Below are 20,163 nucleotides of genomic sequence, written 5' to 3'. Positions count from 1 at the left end.
CTGGGCACCCCACTTCAAGAGGGATGTGGACAACATTGAGAGGGTCCAGAGGAGGGCCACCCGCATGATCCGGGGACAGCAGGGCAGACCCTACAACGAGAGGCTACGGGACCTGAACCTGTTCAGCTTTCACAAGAGAAGGCTGAGGGGGGACCTGGTGACCGTCTATAAACTCACTAGGGGGGACCAGATGGGTTTGGGGGAGACCTTGTTTCCCATAGCGCCCCCCCGGATAACAAGGAATAACGGCCACAAGTTGTTGGAGAGTAGGTTTAGATTAGACATTCTTAGGAACTACTTCACAGTTAGAGCGGCTAGGATCTGGAACCAACTTCCAAGGGAAGTGGTGCTGGCTCCTACCCTGGGGGTCTTTAAGAAGCTGCTCGATGCCTACCTGGCTGGGGTCATTTGAGCCCAGTTTTCCTCCTGCCCAGGCAGGGGGTCAGACTTGAAGATCTACAAGGTCCCTTCTGACCCTACTTCTATGATTCTATGTCCCTTGACAACTATAACTCCAATTACACTTTGGCCTTCCTAATTTCATCCCTGCATGCTCAAGCAATATTCTTATACTCCTCCCTAGCCATCTGTCCAGGTTTCCACTTCTTGTAAGCTTCCTTTTTGTGTTTAAGTTCACTGACGAGTTCGCTGCTAAACCAAGCTGGTTGCCTGCCATATTTGCTATTCTTCCTACACATCAAGAGTTTGTTCCTGCACCCTTAGTTAAGTTTCTTTAAAATACAATCTATGTAATGCATCCTATGTAACAGACCACAATATTTTCATCTGAAAACTAAAGAGTTGAATGTAGCCATTCATAGCTACATTACAGAATTTTTTTTTTTTTTTTTAAAGGCCTTCAAATGTGATCTCAGTACTCAAAGGGATGAAGTAGTTACTTCCATGATTCACTACACTTGGGATATAGGCAGACAGATAATTATACTGTTCTAAAAGGATGTGGGTGACATAGCGCTCATCAGCAAACCTCTTGAAACTATTTTGTCTGTCCACCCCTATCTGACAGCAAGTAAAACTAAACCATGGTTGTTTAACCCCCTTTCATTAAGGGGTAAAGCTGTCTCAGTTCAAAGTTCCACTTGCCGTGGGACAGGAATGAACAAACAAAATGGCTGAAATGCGGTAAGCTCCTATGTCCCTTTTAAAAAGGGCATAACTATTGTGTGCCCATATCCTCATTTGTTAGCAACTGGTTACACCGGCTACGCAAGATTGGATATTAGCTTTTGTCTCAAAATCAACTTAGAGGAGAGTGAGGCACAAGCACTGACTAAGTCTTCCTTAGTCAAGTAACACTACCAGGGTGGTGGGTGGCTTTATCCTGAGTATACTTACCTTCCAAGTGTCTCCGCTGATGATCCAACATGACATCTTTCCGGTAGAACATTTTATTGCAGATTTCACATGAAAATTTCTTATCCCCATGCTTCTTCTTGTGTTTTGAGAGGTTACTGTTTGTAGAAAAGAATCTGAAACACATCTCACACTGGAACGTCTTGTCGTCTGTTGGCAAAGCAAAGAAAGCAATCCTTCTCAGATGAAAACATCAGAAAGGAAGTCACTTCTACAATTAGGTGTAGAATTGCTCTTTCCAGGCTACACCTATGCCACTTTTCTAGTACTTCTGAAGGTGCTGTTCTTGAGCCCGTACCTGCCTACCCACTCCAGTTCTGCACATGCCACACCTGAAAAACAAGGCAGTGAAGCCACTCTGGCAGCATTACCCACCACTGCTGACAAGGGCACTGAAAATAGAGTAGCAGTTGGGGGTAGAGTGGCGGGGGGCAGGGAACAATTTCACTACTGTAGTATTGGGTTTGGAACAAGCAAATCAGGAGCAGGACATGCTTGAGAACAGCATCCCTAGGACACTGTTTAGCTATATCTATAATCAGTGCATTTTTGGATCAAGGAGAATGCAGGCAAGAAATAGGCTGCTAGTTGTAAGATGATCTTGTAAGTTTTTCTTTCTACTAAAAAATAAAACTACTAGCCCACCTGACATCACAAGGTCAGGTCTCCCCCTAAGAACCAATGGAAGGCAGCTCTACTGAAATCCCCTTCTCTTATCGCATAAAAGGCAAGAATTCACCAAACCACTCCAAAGACAAACAAACAGTAAATCTTTAAGATAACTTGAACACTGATTCTGGTAGGGTAAGCTTTTTATGTGAAGCCTCATTTCTACTACCTGAAATATATAACCATTCTGCCTAGAGTGGGTCCTGCCTTTCCCCAAAACAATGTTCTATTTGGAAGCGAAAGAAGAACTGCTGCATCTGAACAGTAGCACACCAAGTCCAGCATTTGGTTAAGGGCAGATGACAGGACCAGAAGCCTCAATTGAAGGTACAAAGCCCTTATAACAAATTTTATATCTTCATGGGAAGTTTATGCCTAATCCAGTAGTTGGGGAAGTATAAAGGAGTATGACATTTTCACTGGGGCAAGAGAGCAGAAAGAATTAAGTCTTTTAAGAGCAGTTTCAAAATTGATGTTAGTTTTGGAAATAAACAACCTTGTATTGCTTCCATTTGATGAAGGCAGATTTCCGGGCTGCAGCTGGAACAGCAGGGGCATTGAGGCCAGAGAGAAAAAGTGGCAATGCAGATGCTGCTTCCAGCTGCCTGGATCCAGCACAGCTCCACACTGATCACTGTACTATAGAATTAAATTAATTTTGCTCTGCAGTAAAAGTGGAGCAGATATATGACACATCAGCTTATACCAGTGTAAGTCAGGCCACCCTGGGGTAAAGATTCCCCTCAAAAAATGAAGAGCGATTATACAGTGGTGTAAAGTATACTAACATAGGCCACATACAAATATTCAGTTAGTAGATATTGTTCAGAATTTCAGATGTTTAGAATTTTTCTCCCAGAGTAAAAATGGCTATTCAAGGAAAAAATAACCTGCGACCAACCAGGGTTAAATCACTCTTAAGAGAGTTTCTTCTCAGAGTGAATGCCTGTACACATTCTCTTCTGAGAGAGACTACAGCACAGAGTGTAGCTTCAGCATCCCAGGGTGCTTTGCTCCCCACTTCTCCCCATGAGAAAGTATGTTGCTTGATGAACTCTGCTTCTGCACGCAAGCAGGGAACGAAACATGTCCCCTTCATGACCCCTATAATGTGCTGCAGGGAGACTGAGCAGTCTGGGTCGGTCAATCAGGGCTGCCCTGTGTACTCCTCCCATTCTGTCTCCAGGCAGACATAGAGCCTGCAGAGTATGTAGAGATGTGCATAGGGTCCCCCTGATTGTGCAGTCAGCCCTGCAAACTCTGCTTTTTGGGGGCTCACCATTCGCACATCTTTGGGTAAGTTTTTCTATCAGGAGAACAACTCTGGGAGAATTCTCCAAGATTATTTGAATGTATGTATGCAGCCATAATGGTATGTGTCCAGTCCCCTAGTCAATTGATCCCTGCCACCTGGTGGCCAAATTCTGTAACAGTATCTACTGTAGGCAGACCAGGTTGGCGGAGCTAATTGTTCATCCACTCCTTACTACGGATTAAATTAATTACACTAAAATCAGGGATATGTTACCAGCTAGGTATCTGAACTCTTAATGCTTAGTTTTAGAAAAAGTAAATTGGAAGTTGTGACCGGATACTTGAGAGACAGCTGGAGATGTGAGACTGGAGAGAAGAAATAAAATATAACGCTAAAGTAGAACTGTTGTTGTGAGACTACCTGAAATGCGGTTTCCTTATGAAACAGTATTTCAGGCAAGTTGTTTATTTTAATCTTTTGTGCTGAGATAACATGATAAATATTAAGCCCAAGAGACTACCTTTCCCTCCTGGTTGCTACGGTGATGCACTATAGGACATACCCCTGAAAGAGCTAAGATTAGATAACTTTGAGGGTAAGTGGTTCTTATCACCTGTTCTGCAATTGTGGAATTCCAATGCACTCTCTATCCGAAAGGCCTTTTCACACGTAGCACACTTGAATCTGTACTCACTGTCAACCTGAGAATTGCCAATGTTTAAGAGAGGAAGAGAAAAAAAACAAGTCATTTCACAATGGAGAAAGAGAAAATCTGCAAAGAAATCCAGATGGCTTTTCAATACTTTCAGTCTTCTGATTTTATTCAAATGGGAATTTTTTTCCCTTTCAAAACATTAAAAAAAATCTCAATGGAGGATTCTTATTTCTGAACCCTGTGCAAAAAAGCCCCATCGTTCTTACTGATTGATAAAAAGAGACGTTAGGTGTGTGTGGTTAGCAATCTCTGGCTATTTTCAAGCTTGTATGGAGGTATTTGATTTAGGAAAAAATCAAGATGTCACCAAACTCATCATCAGGCTCCAACAACATTCTTGGCATCAGATGCCAACAACTGGAATACTTGGCGTTGGATGCAAAGCCCTCTGAAGTCAATAGAAAGACTCTTGTCCTGCTTGCAGATGTTAAAACAAACAAACAAACAAACAAACAAATGCGCTTTACAGAAGATGCAGTGCACTACTTCAATCCAGCTCCGCAGCATCTGTATAGACGGAGCACTTTAGCAGGGCTTTTTGGTTCTTTTAGCTAAAGCTGATTCAATCAGCTATTAGATAAAAGCACCAAAAAAGCCCCACTAAAGCACCTGACCTATCACGATGTCAGGCGAGCCAAGTCCAACTAATGTGCTGCCTCTTTTGGGCACGCACTAGGCTCGGCATGAGAGTGCATGGAGTTTTAAAGTAAAGTAAAGCGCTAGTTTTTTGGGTTTTTTATTTTTTTTAACATCTGCAAGCAGCCTTGGTGCTCTTAGTGTTTTATTATATTATCTGTATTGCATTAGCACTAAGACACCCTGGTCAAGGATTAGGGCTCCACTGCAAGCGTGTACATACTCAAACACACGTGTGTGTATGTACACACATACATATGTCTTTTATAGATTTAGATTACAATAGGGTAGAAGTGGTTTTACTTCTGTTATGTTGCTATCCACGCGTGTATGTATGCGTGTTTATGTACACATGTGCGCAAGCCTGATATAACAGCAGGACAGTTTCTATTGTAATCTAAATCAACAAAAGACAGAGACAGAAATGGGACTGGTGGGCAAGACAATAGTGAAAGAATTCTATTTGGTGTAAGCAACAGTCAGAGCTTACCTCTGGATACGGCCCTCAGCCTAGAGCTGTCTCCAGTTCAGTGACCCTCTTTCCTGCAGATTCTTGCATGCTAGGCAACCATTCCGCACACAGCTGAACCACACTCCCCAAATAGCATCATACATTTCTTCATACATTTCCACCCTTACTCATGAAAAATCAGCTAGTCATTTCCACTCACTTCATTCCTGCTGTGTTTGTATGAAACATGCTGCTTCAAGCTCTCTTTACGGCTGAATAGCTTGGCACATTCTTCACATTTAAATAGTTTGTCACCTAAGGGATCAATCAATATAGAACAGAGTCAGAGGCTGATGTAAGCAACTCCACATGGAACACCTAAAAAAAAAATTGTGAGATGGCAAGCTAACCGCTTAGCTATCAGACACAACAGGAGCCTGTAACAATTAAAAGGACTCACTGATTTTAAGAACAGGAGGAATCATTATGATCAGTTAGCATGACTTCTTGCATGTAACTTTAACCACCTTTAAAGAGTTTTTAGCTAGCCATGTTAATAACTTGAAGTCAGGCAGAAGGTAAGGGAGGGTGGCACCACAAGAGTAACTAGTTTAGATATGAGCTTTTGCAGAGAACAACCTACTTCATCAGATGTATGAATAAGCAGTCCATTCATGGTCTAAGTTGCCACACTACCCTACGGTGTGCCTAAAAATTCTTGCATTTAACTCAATAGCCTTTAAATTAACCACAGCACCTCTCCAGGGAGAGAGAAGCAATCTTTAAAGACTGATCACATTGTCTCACTGTTAAAAATTTGCAAGCCTATTTCTAGCTGGAACTTATCTACTTGGACTTGAAACCAGTGTCTCATGATGCTTTTGTCAACTTGATTCAAAAAGCCTTTAAGTAATTACTAAGAGAACTGATCAAAGTTAGCAGTCTCTAAGATTCTCTCAAGCCCTGGCACTGAATGGAGATGCTATCTGATGGCAGAGAGATGCACGCAAACCCACCGTGAGAGCGGATGTGTCTGCTGAGGTTGCTGCTGTTCTGGAAGACCTTACTGCAGATGCTGCACTGGTACACTCGCTTGTGATCCCCAAGTTGCTTCATCAACTTGCGCCGTATTCCATGTCTACTGGAGAGAATTAAACTTCTTTTGAGGGACATGGTGTTTTGGTGATGAGTAAACCTACTGGATTAGAGAAAGAAAGGCAGGGACTGAAAGGTATCCCACAGAGGAAAAGAAAGAGTGCTAGAAGATGGCAAAAACTTAGTCTTATGCTCAGCCTCTAGGGGGAAGTCAGAGCCTGCTACTGTGCTCAGGGGTGACTCCTCCCAGCCATGTATAGAAAGCAGTCAAGTTTGCCTGAAAAGCATTTAGTCCAGTCATCCTCAGCCAGAAAAATAAAATGTGTCTAACTTGAATCAAAGATTAGATCTCCAGCGCTCTCAAATGAAGACAAAGGAATTTCTCTCATTATCCCTTAAAATCACTTTTCACTCCAAAAGCTTTGCAATTTTCATGTGAAAAGCATATAAAAGCAGCATGTAGAGAACCATCTAGCAATACCATTCTGCTTCTTTTTCTAACTACTGTTTGTGACATGTTTTTGAATCCTACTTTTATATGGCTATGTACTTGCTGGGGGCTTCAATTTATGTTACTAACTGTAATCTTGAAATAGAAATCAATCAAACACACCCATAGATCTTTCAGGCAGCTATTTTCACTCAGACAAAATATCTTTTACAAGAAATACATGCAATTATCATATTTACTCAATTACAAGATGAGGTCCCCCCACCACTTAACTTAGAGGAAAAACTCCTTATCTTACAACTGAGTATGAGGCAGGCAGCTGCTATGGCTCTGTCCCTATCCCTGGGTCAGAGCCACAGCCCCAGCTGCTGCTTGTACCCCCCCACCACTGCCTGTTCTGTAGCCCCTACCATTCCTCCCCTACAGCTTCTGTGCCTCCCCCACCCCCTTCTTTGCTCTGGTGCTTGCAGGTTTTAGCTCTGCTGCAGCCTAGAGCTTGGTGCATGGTCCAGCCCTGTAGCAGCAGTGCCAGTTCTATGCAGCACTATGGAGCAGAGCTGGAGCTATGCTCCATGCCCCAAGACTGCAGTGGAGACAGAGCCTGCTGGTGCCGAGAGAAAGGCAAGGAAGAGGTTGATGGGCAGGCAGAGGAGAGTGGGGGATGAGATAGGTACGACAGGGGCAGGGACCCAAGGCTGCAAGGTGGCAGAAGCAGCACAAAGAGGAGGAAGTTGCGGGGAAGAGGAAAGTGGGGGGCAGTGCGGGGAAGAGGAAAGGGGGGGGCAGGGGTGTGGGGGGCAGAAGTGGGGCAGGGGGGGTAAGCGGGGGGGGGGGCAGGAGCCTGCAGCTGCAGAGGGCAGGCACAAAGGGAGGTAAAGGGGGTGGGGACAGGCCAGGAGGCAAGATGCGTGCCTGCCTCACCACCTGCCCTACAACGTACTTCCCCACTCCTTTCCTCTACTGCCTGCTCCATTACTACCCCACTCATTGCCTGTCCCTGCCACTGTCTATGGCAGTAAGGGGGATTAATTATTGGAAGATCATCTTAAATTTGATTCTATACATGGAAAATTCTAACAAAGATATAATTTTTCCATGAATAGAATCTAATTATCGGGGGGGGAGCGCGGGATCATTTATATCTGGGTAAATACAGTAATCAAATTCCTGAGGTTCTGCAAGCTCCACAGGTATCCTCTCCTCACCCCTTCCAAGCTAGATGAGACAGAAGTGGTTGACAAGTTCTACTAGCAGCAGGACTGCCCAACATGTTTGGGAGAAATTGTAGCATGTTGGAACTTTTATTACTGTCACTCTGGAAGTAATATTAAACTGTGCAGCTGTGCCTGAATTTCATAAATCACTTTGTATAACATGATGAAGACACAGTTCTATTGCAGTACACTCTGCAAGGGAAACTCATATTACCAGCACCCCACCACTAACTTATAGCGCTTCCAGCCTGCACGAATCTCCCACTGTGGCATACAGAAGCACAAGATCCATTAGCAGCTGCTCTACCACCAGCAGTCTGCACACCCACACATGGAGCTGAGTGATGAAGAAGACTCTGACAGAACCTACTGTACCACAGATCCCATTAATAAAAAAGAGAGTCAGAGTTGGGCCAGGTTCTGATTGTTCCAAATTAATCCCTCAACCAATGCCCTCCCGCAAGAAAAACTACAATGGTGTTGTAGAGATGACCTGAGGAGAGGTTTCACTGCTATAAGACGCTGCATCCCTTGTGACTTACTTTGTTACTGAACTAATATTATTTGTGGTGCTTGGCATCTTTCCTAAAACCAGTTCCATAATCCTTTCTTCGGCTGCAGAAGGAATGGCTACCTCATCGGGTGGAATCTCTGTTATAATTTCAGCCACACGATCCACTGTGAACACATTAAACACAAAAATACAGAATTTCTGTGGAGGGCTTTAAATGCATACAGGCACAAATTAAATTAAACTCAGAATATACGTTTTCTGAGATGGAACGAAGCCTTATACTTTCTTTATATCCTTTTGTTCTAGAAATACACTGAACCAGAGTTTCCATTCTTGGCATCTAACTGAAATCAAAATAGGCAGGTAATTTAAAAGTATGAATTAAAACAAAGATAAATAATGAGATATGGCTGCTGAACTGGGTTCCAAGACCAAGAAAATAGGGCTGTGCAAAGCTTCAGTTGCTGATTCAATTTGGTGGAGGTTTGGCCCAATTCGGTGGCCGAATCTCTGAATCTGAATCGAATCCAGAGACCCTTTAACTTCTCTGAATTGAACTGGAACCCTCCAAATGGATTCAGAGAAATTCGGAAAGATGTGACGATTCAGACAGGCACAGCTTTAAATGTTTTTTCTACATACCTCAAGGTACCAAGCGGCTCATGAATGCTGAGATGGTGGGGAGGATGGACACCACAGGAGTTCAGGGGGGTCCCCAGCTTGCTTGGCAGCAAACCTAGAAGTGGACCAGAAGCACTTCCAGTCCACTTCTGGGTCCGCCTATCTATTTCTGCCTAGTAACTCCAAGATAGAAGTTGACTTACCATCCCTGAAATTTGAGGTTCTCTCCTTTTCAAACCTCCTTTGCTTTTACCCTATTGAATGTAATTGTGCTTGTTATACATGATTGTCCAACATATTTTTCAGGTCAAGCTCTTGGTCTCAATGGTATCTTGGGAACAAACAAATTTTATATCTGTACAGTAACAGTGCAAAAGAGGAAGGCACAAGCTGCTTCTGCTCACTCAGATTTGCAAACCAATGGTCCAATGGATCCCATGCTAAAGGAAGGCTCCTATCTCAGTCTCAGGAAAACATGGGTTGAGATAAGATCTTGAAAGAAGTCCCTCCAGTTAAGAAAGCTTAAAGGAACAGCCAGGAAGGAGGGAATATATTGGGGAGAGAAAGTGTCCTTTCCCTTTCTAGCTAGCACAAAGCAGGACAGGACTCTGTCACTCACTCTTCTGGGTTACCTTAAGCCTTTTTGTATTTTCTGCTTATTAATAAAACTAGACCTGAAGAAAAGGACATATACATAAGAAAACCTGAAAAACTGAGCTTTGTCTGTCTCATCTGGTGAATCTGCCCAAAAACTTGCATGCAGATGCTATGATGTTTATTACTGAGGCATACATCTTAGAAAAGATAGTGTCATTACAGGAGATAATTTTCAAAGGTTACCTACATAAACTAAAAACCACCTACCCCAAATCTAGGCACTGGATTTGCAAGCCTTTTTATATTAAGACACAACCAATAAGACAGAAGCCTATCTGGCAGCTACTTGTATAAGCCTCACCTGTCTCACTTGCAGGGTCTTTGTCTTCAACAACAACAAGAGGTGTTTCTGTTTTTGCTGTTTTGGACTTTCTTCCCCTTCGCGGCTTCCTCCTCGTATCTAAGTTGGGGCTGGCCCCTTCACTGATTACAGGCTGATCTGCAGCAGGAGCCTCTACAGCCTTTTCTGGAACTCCTTCACTTTGGCTAGTCTGGGGGACTCCTTTCGCTTCCTCCAAGTGACTCAACAGATGCTCTGCAAGGGTGAGAGGAGAAACAGGGCTGTGATTGAAACACATGGATAGCTAAGCCACTAAAGCAGGGGCAGGCAATTATCTTGGCTGGAGAGCTGCTTAAAGTTTGGTGAGCCTGAGAGCCACATGGGTAGCCCCACCCCTTGGCAGTTGCCCTGCCTGCTGGTTGTCATCTTGGGACTGGAAATCTCCCCCACTATTCCCTGACCTTTGCCACCATAAATCCCTCCCCTTGCTCCCCAGAAATGCTCCTTTGGTGTGGGGAGGGGGTTGGCCAACTTAGAATGAGAAAAAAAAACAAATCATACATTAAAAATCAAACACCTACTATAACTGATTTTATTACAAAAAATATTTTCATCATGATTTGTGTTTGCATAGTGTATATAGAGATGAATGCACAATAACTCAAAGATAAAATCTCAGTCTTGTATATTGTATGGGGGTGTGTGTATGGTGGGGTGTGGGGAGTGTGCAGGGGGTGTGGCTGTGTGTGGGGAGGCAATAGGGCATGTTGGGGCAGTGTGTGTGTGTATGTGGGGAGGCTGCAGGGGCATGGTTTGGGTGTGTGGAGTTTGTCGGGTGTGAGGGACGGGGGGCCGACTCCCTCCATGCTCCTGCCATGATGCTCAGCCCCCACCCCACAGGCAGCAGCAGCAGGTGGGGCCGCTCAGTGCTGGCACCCAGTGGCACGTGGCTTCAGCTAGCACTGCACATAGGGGCAAGGAGCGCAGTTCAGTTGGGCCACCTTTATCACGGGCTCCCCACTGTGCATGCACAGCACCTGCTCTTGCACGCCACTGGAAGGAAGCTCCACGTGCTGGAGCTGCCTGCCTTCACCGCTCCCTGCCGTGCAGGCCCTGGGACTCCGTGGGGAAGCAGACGGAAGGGCTCCCCTCTACTTCCGGTGGAGTCCTGGGACCTGCACAACACAGAGCAGCAAAGGCAACCAGCTCCAGCACGTGGAGCTTCCCTCTGGTGGCGTGCAAGTGCAGAAGCTGTATGTGGGTGGCAGGGAGACCCAGTGATAGACGCAGCCTGGCCAGGCTGCAGTCCTAGCCCCCCATGTACAGTGCTGGCTGGAGCCACGTGCTGCCGCATGCCAGCACTGGGCACAAGCACCCCAAGCACCCCAGCTCTATGCTGCTGCCAACCCCAGCCCCACACTCCTGCCCAGCTCTGCAGCTCCCCCCTATCCCCACCACTTCCCTACCCATTGCCCGGAGCAAGTAGGACACCAGGGAAGCCAAGCAGGTCTCCCAGGAGCTGCAGCAGTGGCAGCACAGCCTTCCCCAGAAGCTGTGCGCTGGCTGGTCTGGGCCCTTCTGCCCATGAGGGCGGGAGTGAGGCACAAGAGGGTATGTTGGTGGGGGGGTGTATATGAGGGAACCTCACTCCCACCCTTATAGGCAGAAGGGCTGGGTGGGGTATAATTACTTGTTGGTTGCCACAAGCTGGATGAAAGTACCTGGCAGGCCAGATTCGGCTTGCGGTTTGTATTTTGCCCACCCCTACACAAAAGCCTATTGTTAACTGAACCCTGTCAAGTTCAAGTATTTCATGGGCAGTGAAAAACACCCAACGTATATATGAACATTTCATTTACAATGGAGGACTTACCACTGACCTGGACTGAAATATACAAAAGGCTATATTTATTTGGACAAGTTTACAGATTAGCAATAAAGGGTACAGTGTTCAGAGGTGCCTAAGCAATTTAACAACTTAAGCTGTTCTTCAATGATCTCTTAAGAGGCCTGAGAGAATGTCTACACCACCCCCCAGCATACCACTCTCAAGCAAGCACCAGCATCCACAACCAGAAATGAGATGCTGTGGACACACTGAGGACATCTCCTGCCTTTGCTCAAGAACTCACTGGAAACTGAGAATTTAGGAGTGGCAGTGGTAGGCATGCCCAGCATGGCTGCACCGCCTCATTTCTAGGTTTGGCATGTGCAAAGCATGGTATGCTCAAAAAGTTTGCCCAGGAGTATAGGGGAAATGGTGTGGACATATCTGAATTCTCATTGGGAACCAGTAAGAATTAGTCTCCTACATCTTTTAATCTCTTAACAGAAACCTTATTCAATAGCTATAAACACAACATAAGAAAATGACATGTTTCAGTACCCTATAACAATGCCTTTGTGCTGCTATAACTGAATTGATGACAATACGGAGCATCCCTAAATCTGCACCCTCTTTTATATGTAACTCCATTTATTCTGATGTTAATATTCATCTGCCATCTACTAGAAAAAATTTCTTTCTAGATACAATATCATAACATTTGATGACAGAAGCCTGCACTCATCATCAGTTGCAACCTTAGTTTTACTCTTTCTTAGGATCTTAAACAACAACAAGCAAACAAATCATAACACCCTATAACTTATGGCACTGCAAAACCACCACCCCGATTATAAAATGTCTTGCTTTGAAAGGATGGAGATGCCCAAACATTTTCTGGGTATTTTGAACAGGAATTCCAAATTTCCCCCATACCTGTCAGCAGCTGAGGTTCCTGGAAAATGGAGGAACACACTTTACATGTCCACTGGTTAGACTCCAGTTCAGGAGGCCCAATGCCCTCTGGAGTACTTGCTACATCACAAAAAGAAAAAAATTACAAACATTTTAAATATAAACATAGCCCACTGCTCAGCAGCTCAGAGGGATTTACAATAATGTTTACCCTGCTATGAAACTTTAGAACAACTTGTTTCATTGATTAAACAAGGAATAAGACTGACCCAAGGAAACAGCTGCTGCAATCTCACCAGTCTGGTAGAGTTTAAGATAATATCCAAGTAGGTGTTTTTACGTAAGAAGCATCAGAAGATGATTATGCTCGAGACTAACACTGAATTCACTGGAAGGCCAATAGACCATTTTAAGAACTAAAACAGGAATGGGATTAAAAAAGAAAGGAAAGGAGATTTCAATCTTCCTAATATCTCACTTGAGTTTGAGGTAGATTTTCCCTTTCTTCTTTCTAAATTAAGTAACAATCAAAGGTAAATTTCAAAGAATATTTGGTATGACCAATCTTGACCACCTTAAGAAATCAGACTTACTCATTCTGGGCAAACTGGGAATATGGACTGAACAAAATGCTTTCACAAAAGGGAATGTGAAGGGGAGTGAAAAAGCCCCTACACTTATTTGAACAGCTTAATGAACTGGATATTTTGCCAAGTCTAATATTATAAAAGTGTGATGGGCTGGCTGGCAGTAACTTAGCCCAGGGGTTTTGAAAGGGCAAAAGATGATTGGAGGACTTGGGATTCCCTTTCCTCACCAATCAGGCCCCAGAGACTCACCCTCCATGTCCCCTGATTGGCCCCTTGGGTCACCTGGAGGGGGATAAAAGGGGCAGTGCAGCTGACTCAGGGAAGACCAGAGAGGGACCACAAGGAAGGAGATTCAAGGAGCTGGCAAAGAGCTGGGCCAGTGGGGCAGGAGCAGGAGCAGGAGCAGGAGCAGGAGCAGGAGCAGGAGCAGTTGTCCCAGAAGCACCTGAAGGAGTGGGACTTGCACGCAGCACTTGGACCCTCAGCAGCGTGGCTTGTGGCCAGCAGGAGAACCTCCCTGCTGGGCTCTAGGATCCCCTACGAGAGCGTATGGCCAGCAGGAGAGGCTCCCCACTGGGCTCGAGGACCCCTATGAGAGGCTGTGGCCAGCAGGAGAGGCTCCCCAGCTCCAGCAAGGATCTGAGCAGCGACCTCAGAGGTTCCCAGCTCTGCTTCCAGCTCCTCCAATAAGAAGCCAGGCAGCTTGATGTCAGGCAGGGGCTCTGGGACGGTCAAGACCCCTAGCAGCTTGGCCCAGGACCAGCACTGGTGGCTAGGTGGTAGAGTTTCTGCCTACCATGTGGGAAATCCAAGTTCAAGTCCCAGCTGGGGTGAGTGGGCTAACAGGGAGAAGTTCTTGTTGCTATAGAGAGGGGCTATTGTGTCCTCCCCCTTTTCTCCCTCTCCAGGTACCTAGGCCCTATAATCCTTGTCATTTGACATTTCGTATTTTGTGCCTTTTATATTTCCCCAACCAGTATTGTTTGTTCTGCTGTTTGTGTTTTATATTTTGGTTAACCCTGTCTTTTTGCCAACCGGATGAATATGAACTTGTGAACCCAGCATTCATTCCTGCCTGTGGCAGGGGGTCAGGCTAGATGATCTGTTCAGGTCCCTCCTGACCCTAGCTACTATGACACTATGTCTACGATTATAAGTGTCTAACCCTTGTTGAATCCTGCCACCTCGGCGCATTGTAGTGTCCCCTATACCCCCTGCTTTATGCCTGTTATGTTCCCAGCACTGTTCTGTCATTAAAAGGTATATGGTTAAGTCCCCATTGGTGGTCTAGCTCTGCTCTATAGGGGGAGGACAGTCCCTACACCTCCCACAGCGCTTCTGCACCTGCTTTGATCCCTTCACTTGGAGAGGGGGTACCTCTTGGAGTACCGCCCGGGTTACATAAGCCTTAGTGTGTCTATAATATTTTATTTGCACTCTGATTGGCTGACAGAAACAACCAATTAGAGTGCTAATACAGCGCTCGGACAGGAGGTGGTGGTACAGTGGAGCACCACCGTGATGGTGGGGGCACAGGGGATGGAGCAGGGGTGGCAAGGCCAGCACAGCTGGCCTTGACCCTCCTGCACTGCTCCCTCCCAACACGGGGCGGGTGGTAGGAAACAGCAAGCCTGGACCAATGCAGGAAGGGGGATGGGAGCACTGGCTCCCCCCCCCCGTGGCAAAGCCAGTGCCTCTGGCCCTGGACCCCCAACCCTGCAGGCAGCAGCAACGAGTGGACAGAGGGCAGGCTGGCCTTGTCCCCCCTGCTCCCTGCAGGCTGTGAAAATGGAGAGGATGGGGAGGGGGGCAAGGCTGCTGGACATGTCCCCCTGGCCCTGCAGGTGGCAGTGATAGACAGACGTGAGGGCAGTGCAAGCAGACGGAGCAGGGGCCAGCCTGGCCCTGGCATGGCGGGGGTGGGGAAAGGGGTAGCAAGCCTGGCCCTGGAGGTGGTGGGGAGGAGAACCAGGGCTGGATGCAGGCCGCTGTCCCCGGCTGCCCCCCTCCCTCATTCTTGATGGGCAATTGGCTAGTATGATACATAAGATCTCAGGAACAAAGAAAAGACAGAATTTCATTATTTAAGTAACCAAGCAACACATTTAACTTCAGTATCTCTAAAGGAAAAAGAAGGTCTCAGAATCAGGAACACTGTTATTCTGTATTTACAATCCACAGTCATTTAAGTTTCAGTCAGCTTATTAAAGGACCTATCAGGAGGATCTGAAAAAAAAAAATCGACATCAATTTGCACATTATCTGGGAAGTCTAGGCCGCTGACAGACATGAACCCCCCCCGAAAAAACAGCACTTTACCAGAAGCAGAAGTGTGTCAACTTGACACAGCTCCCCAGCATCTGTATATAGATTGGTCGCTTCAGCGGGGCTTTTTGGTGCTTTTATCTAAAGCTGATTCAATCAGCTATTAGATAAAAGCACCAGAAAGCCCCGCTGAATGTGCAAGCTATACAGACACTATAGGTCAAACTATTAGGTCAAACTAACGCAATGCTCTTTGTGGGCATGCACTGTGTTTAGCACAGGGGTATGCCAAGCTGAAAGTAAAGTGCTGTTTTGTTTTTCACATCTATAAGTGGCCTTAATGTCTTACAGTTTACAGGAATCCCTCAGCAAGGAAGTAAGTACTGGGTTGGGTTTCATGAGACTTGGGCTGTATTCCAGATTCTGCTACAGCTTATTTGACCTTGAACGAGTTATTTAATGTTAATATAGGCGAACCACCTAAACTGTACCCGAGTATGCTTACAAGCCCCAGTCAAGATACGGAGTGGGATTTACAGTCCAAAACAACGATATCCATTTAATTTAGGCACTCAGGGTGTTTTATGACTGCTAGTGTATGGACAATTTGAATTGCTCAGGCATGTAAACTCTACCTACTACCGTACCATTTAGATGCTTAGGGACCAATCCAAATCTGGCAGCCAGCTCTCAGGGTTTCAAAAATCTGAATGCCTCAACAGTCTACAAAGTAGACTGCTGGGGAACTCAGGCCTCCATGCTCCCTGTAGATCACCATGGATTGGTGGCACTCAGGCTGCAGGGCAGCCTTTTGGGAAGCAGCCAAGGATCCTACAACATCAAAGGAGACCAAATTGTTGCCATCACAGGAATGTTTCAGTGAGCACATCTACACATTCATTAATGCATCTTAGTTACTGAGCATTGTTTAGAACCTTTAATAAGAGGTACTAACCGAATGCACAGTAACTAGTTACTGCGCAGTAGCGCCAGCACATGTTTTTTTAGCAATGCTTACTGCACATCAGTCTAATAACACTATGCAGTAGGCTATCAGTACAGTTAACAACTGCTACATTACTGCGCAATATTAGGCTAATGCGCAGTAAGCATCTTGTGTAGATGTGCCCAGTATTTCTTAAATAAAACATGCAGAATTTCAGTTCTGCAAAGATTTTTCTTTTCTTTTTCTTGGTGGGGAAAGGGGATATGGCAGGGATCAGGTAGGAAGGAAGGTCCCAAAACTAAAACCTATAAAACCCCTCTGAAATATCTATGTTTTTTTCTAAACACAGTTTTTCAGTGACCATTATATTCTAATAGCAGCAGCATCTGGGTTAATTAGATGTGCTTCTCTGGTGGAATATTTTAAACACACCTGTAACAGAAAAAGAAAGTGCCATCTTTAATGTCAATGCATAATGTCTAAGCAGAGCAGGTTCCCAATGAACTGCCTCTGATGACCCCTTTTGAATAGAATTTAGATAAAGTAATTTACAAATGTTTAATGCCTCTTAATTTCATTGTCCCAGTTACTGGATGTGACAAAAAAGACTAAGTTCTAGCATACCGTTCTTGTGGGGAACTTTTTGGAGGACTCGGTGTGAACATACTTTCCTATAAATATTTCCAGTAAATAGTTTTATAAGCAGAACACCTTTATGCCCTTTACACCTCAGGGACAGATGGCCTGACAGCAGGCTGTAGACTGCTCTTTGACTGATTTCCTGTGATTTTATGCTTTGTCTTATTGGGTCAGTGTTGACCCCAGGTTAATCTTATAGTTTTGTAACTTTTCGGTTGCAAGCATGGCTAACTGTCAAAGGAGAAAGAGTGAGGCTCTGAGAGAACTGGGTAGAAAAAAAGGCAGTTCCAGGGAAGACACAGTAAAGAGAAAGTCCCAAAGTGTAGAAAAAGGAATAGTCCCAGGGAGGAGAGAGTAGAACCTGAAGAAAAGAGGGAACTGCAGAGGCACAATAAGATGGTTTGTTTGGAAGCAGTCTGCTGTGTTGTTTGGGACATCAGCACTCTGATCCCCTCCACTTAGAAGAAGAAAACACCCCCATTCCTGGAAGATGCCCAAAAAGGAGCTCTTTGAGGCAGGAGTGCTGCAGATCACTGGGAAAGCCATGCCAGGGCTGGGAAAGCCAAGCCACGCTGGCTTCCAGGGGCCCTTCAGGAGAGGGAGACCAAATACAGCTTCTCCTTGGGGAGTCACGAGGCAGAGCCTCCCTTTGGAAATGGCATGATCTGTGATACTGAATACTCTGCTTTGTACTCATGTGACGTTAAGCATGTTTTTTTAAAACAATCTTTCCTTTGTCAATGTTAACCACCTTGCTCACAAGGTTATCTAATTTTGAGCCACTGTAATCAAGCATAGCTTGATGTCTATCAGATTTCTAAATTCTCTTTAACTAATACAATGTTTAGGAATAACCACTGGTCTTAACATATCCAAATGCCATTTTTCCCCATGCTGCCACTATCTTTTTGGTTTCCTGCTTATAATTTATATTTCAGGTACTACACCGTGAACAAAAGAAAAGTAAAGATTCCCTTCAGGCTTCAGAGTACCAAAAAAAGAGTTAAAAGCAGTTAGTAGAGATTGGGAGAAACATCTGCCTGCAAGTTTCGAATCCCTCTCAGTTACTGTCCTTGATCACAGCAGATTATTAAACACCCATGAAGACGATTAATGAAAATACATATATTTGAATACTACCTTCATTAAGCGTCAAGGATACATTATATGACATACAGTCAGTAGCAAAGTTAGGGGTAGCTGAATGGAAAACCAGCCCTGAGAGCCAACTTAAAGGAGGTGCCATCACTGCTGCTGCAGAAGCACCTGCAATTGGGGAGCTCGTAACACCACAGCAGTGGCTACAGGAACCCCTGGGCCAACAAATAAGCACTTGATCCCCTCTCCTCCACCCAGGGCACCACAATTCCTAGTTATGCCTCTGCATAGAAATAAACCTAATCAAAAATATGATTTTATTTATAATGTTTGACACATTGCGCATATAAACACACATGCACATTATGTGCTGAATGACTCATTTGCTCCAGGTGACCCTTAACCTGGTACTGTTAGCTACATGAAGTATAGGAATGAACACAGGATAAAGTATTTTTGTTTACCTGAAATATCAGCTTCAGGCACATTGGACTTCTTGGGCTTTTTATGTGAGAAAACAGCACTGGGAGACTTTGAAGAGAGTCTGTTCCCTTCTTTGTCATATTCCATCACAACTAAACACATATCTGTAGTGGGAGAAAAACAGTTTCTTTTTGTTCTTTTCAGTACCTGATACAGTGTCAAGGGCAACACCTACAGATGCTGCCAGCTATATTAACATAGCAGGTCTTCAACAAATACTTTCCCAAAAGTTCCTAACAGAGGTGAAACTCTATTTATGGCAGAATGCCTACCATTGTAAAATTGAGAAATACACAAGTGAGAATGCACTTAAAAACAATGAGTATGGAGACTTGTATCACTGTATACAAATATATTCCTTTACAGAAGTATGCAAATCCTTCAAATCTTGATTAGGCAACAGACCACTGACTATCAATTCCTGATGACCTGAGTTTATTTGCATGAGAATAATTTGCAGGCTCATTATATTAAATCTGATACTTAGCAGAGTTGTAGCTTCAGCCAAATATCTAAAAACCTGGAGAGAGGGTATTCAGTTTCAGCTCAACATAACGCATATATAAAATTAACCTACTCTGGTGCTTTTTTTACTTAGGAAAAGAAAAAGGAAGCCTTTCTTTGCACCCTCTGTGGAAACAGCTTGTGACAAATAAAAATTACTGGCCAAATGACCTAAGCATCTCTTCAGCCTTATAATACTTCAGGCTGCACTCTCAAAAAAAGGTCACAAAGCGTACTGATGACACTTGCATATCACCAAGCCATTCACTACTCTGTAAATTATACTCAACCTAGCAACTGCACAACAATAAAAAATGCTCTGTAATGCTAAAAGGTCTTTGTTTAAGATACAGAAATGTACAGGTAAAAGAAAATTGAGGAAAGACATAAAAGCTTTTGTGCCAGTTTAAATCACTCTATTAAAGCAGTCTGCCTTTCTCTGCAAATAACTCAAGTAATCATGTGGAATAAAAGCCCTGTTTGAACTCATCATTTTGTTTCAGAGGGCACAATCGTTGAAGGTAGATGTATTTGCCTGCAATTATACAGCATCCTATGGAAAGGAAAGGATGCTTTCACTGCAATTAGAAGGGGATCACTTCTTTAGTGATTCATTTATGTTTGAGTTATATTGGCATTTGGACTTTTTAGTGAAGAGCCTGCAGCTAAAGATCATCTTTTCCTGTCTGTTGGATCCTAAGAGCCTGGAACTACTAATTAGGACATGTATTTTTTCTTTTACTTAAAGATACCGCTACTACATGATGCTGAACCTGAGCGTTTGTCTTTTAAAATGAAACCTGCATGTGAGATGGTCTGATTTTCACATCTTATCCATGCAGGGTCAGGGCCAGCACCTGAGATACTCAGCAATTCTCAATTGTCACAGCACTCATAAAAGTGATCACATGTAGCAGGATTTGACACTTGGGGGGGGGAAAAAAGAATTAAAGATGCACCAAAACA

At 44.5% G+C, this 20,163-nt stretch overlaps 1 protein-coding gene across 6 annotated transcripts in view; it reads right to left on the bottom strand.

Moving 5' to 3' along the window:
• The window catches only part of PRDM15 (PR/SET domain 15), a 58,572-nt gene that overhangs the window by 26,744 nt on the left and 11,665 nt on the right, over positions 1-20,163 (bottom strand). For 5 of the 6 annotated variants that reach the window (XM_025215416.1, XM_014524648.2, XM_014524649.2 and 2 more), the window contains 8 exons: positions 18,675-18,797; positions 12,694-12,792; positions 9,954-10,187; positions 8,403-8,538; positions 6,117-6,298; positions 5,321-5,415; positions 3,912-3,999; positions 1,357-1,524 (listed from right to left, as the gene is read on the bottom strand). In XM_025215416.1, the coding sequence (XP_025071201.1) occupies positions 1,357-1,524; positions 3,912-3,999; positions 5,321-5,415; positions 6,117-6,298; positions 8,403-8,538; positions 9,954-10,187; positions 12,694-12,792; positions 18,675-18,797 (1,125 nt within the window). The remainder of the gene's footprint in view (positions 1-1,356; positions 1,525-3,911; positions 4,000-5,320; positions 5,416-6,116; positions 6,299-8,402; positions 8,539-9,953; positions 10,188-12,693; positions 12,793-18,674; positions 18,798-20,163) is intronic. The other variant, XM_025215413.1, reaches the window with a different exon arrangement.

This window comes from Alligator sinensis, unplaced genomic scaffold (genome assembly GCF_000455745.1).
Source record: "Alligator sinensis unplaced genomic scaffold, ASM45574v1 scaffold840_1, whole genome shotgun sequence".
In the NCBI taxonomy this organism is placed as follows: Eukaryota; Metazoa; Chordata; order Crocodylia; family Alligatoridae; genus Alligator; species Alligator sinensis.
Note: the sequence above shows the minus strand (reverse complement) of the source record. Positions and strands in the feature narration are given on the sequence as shown.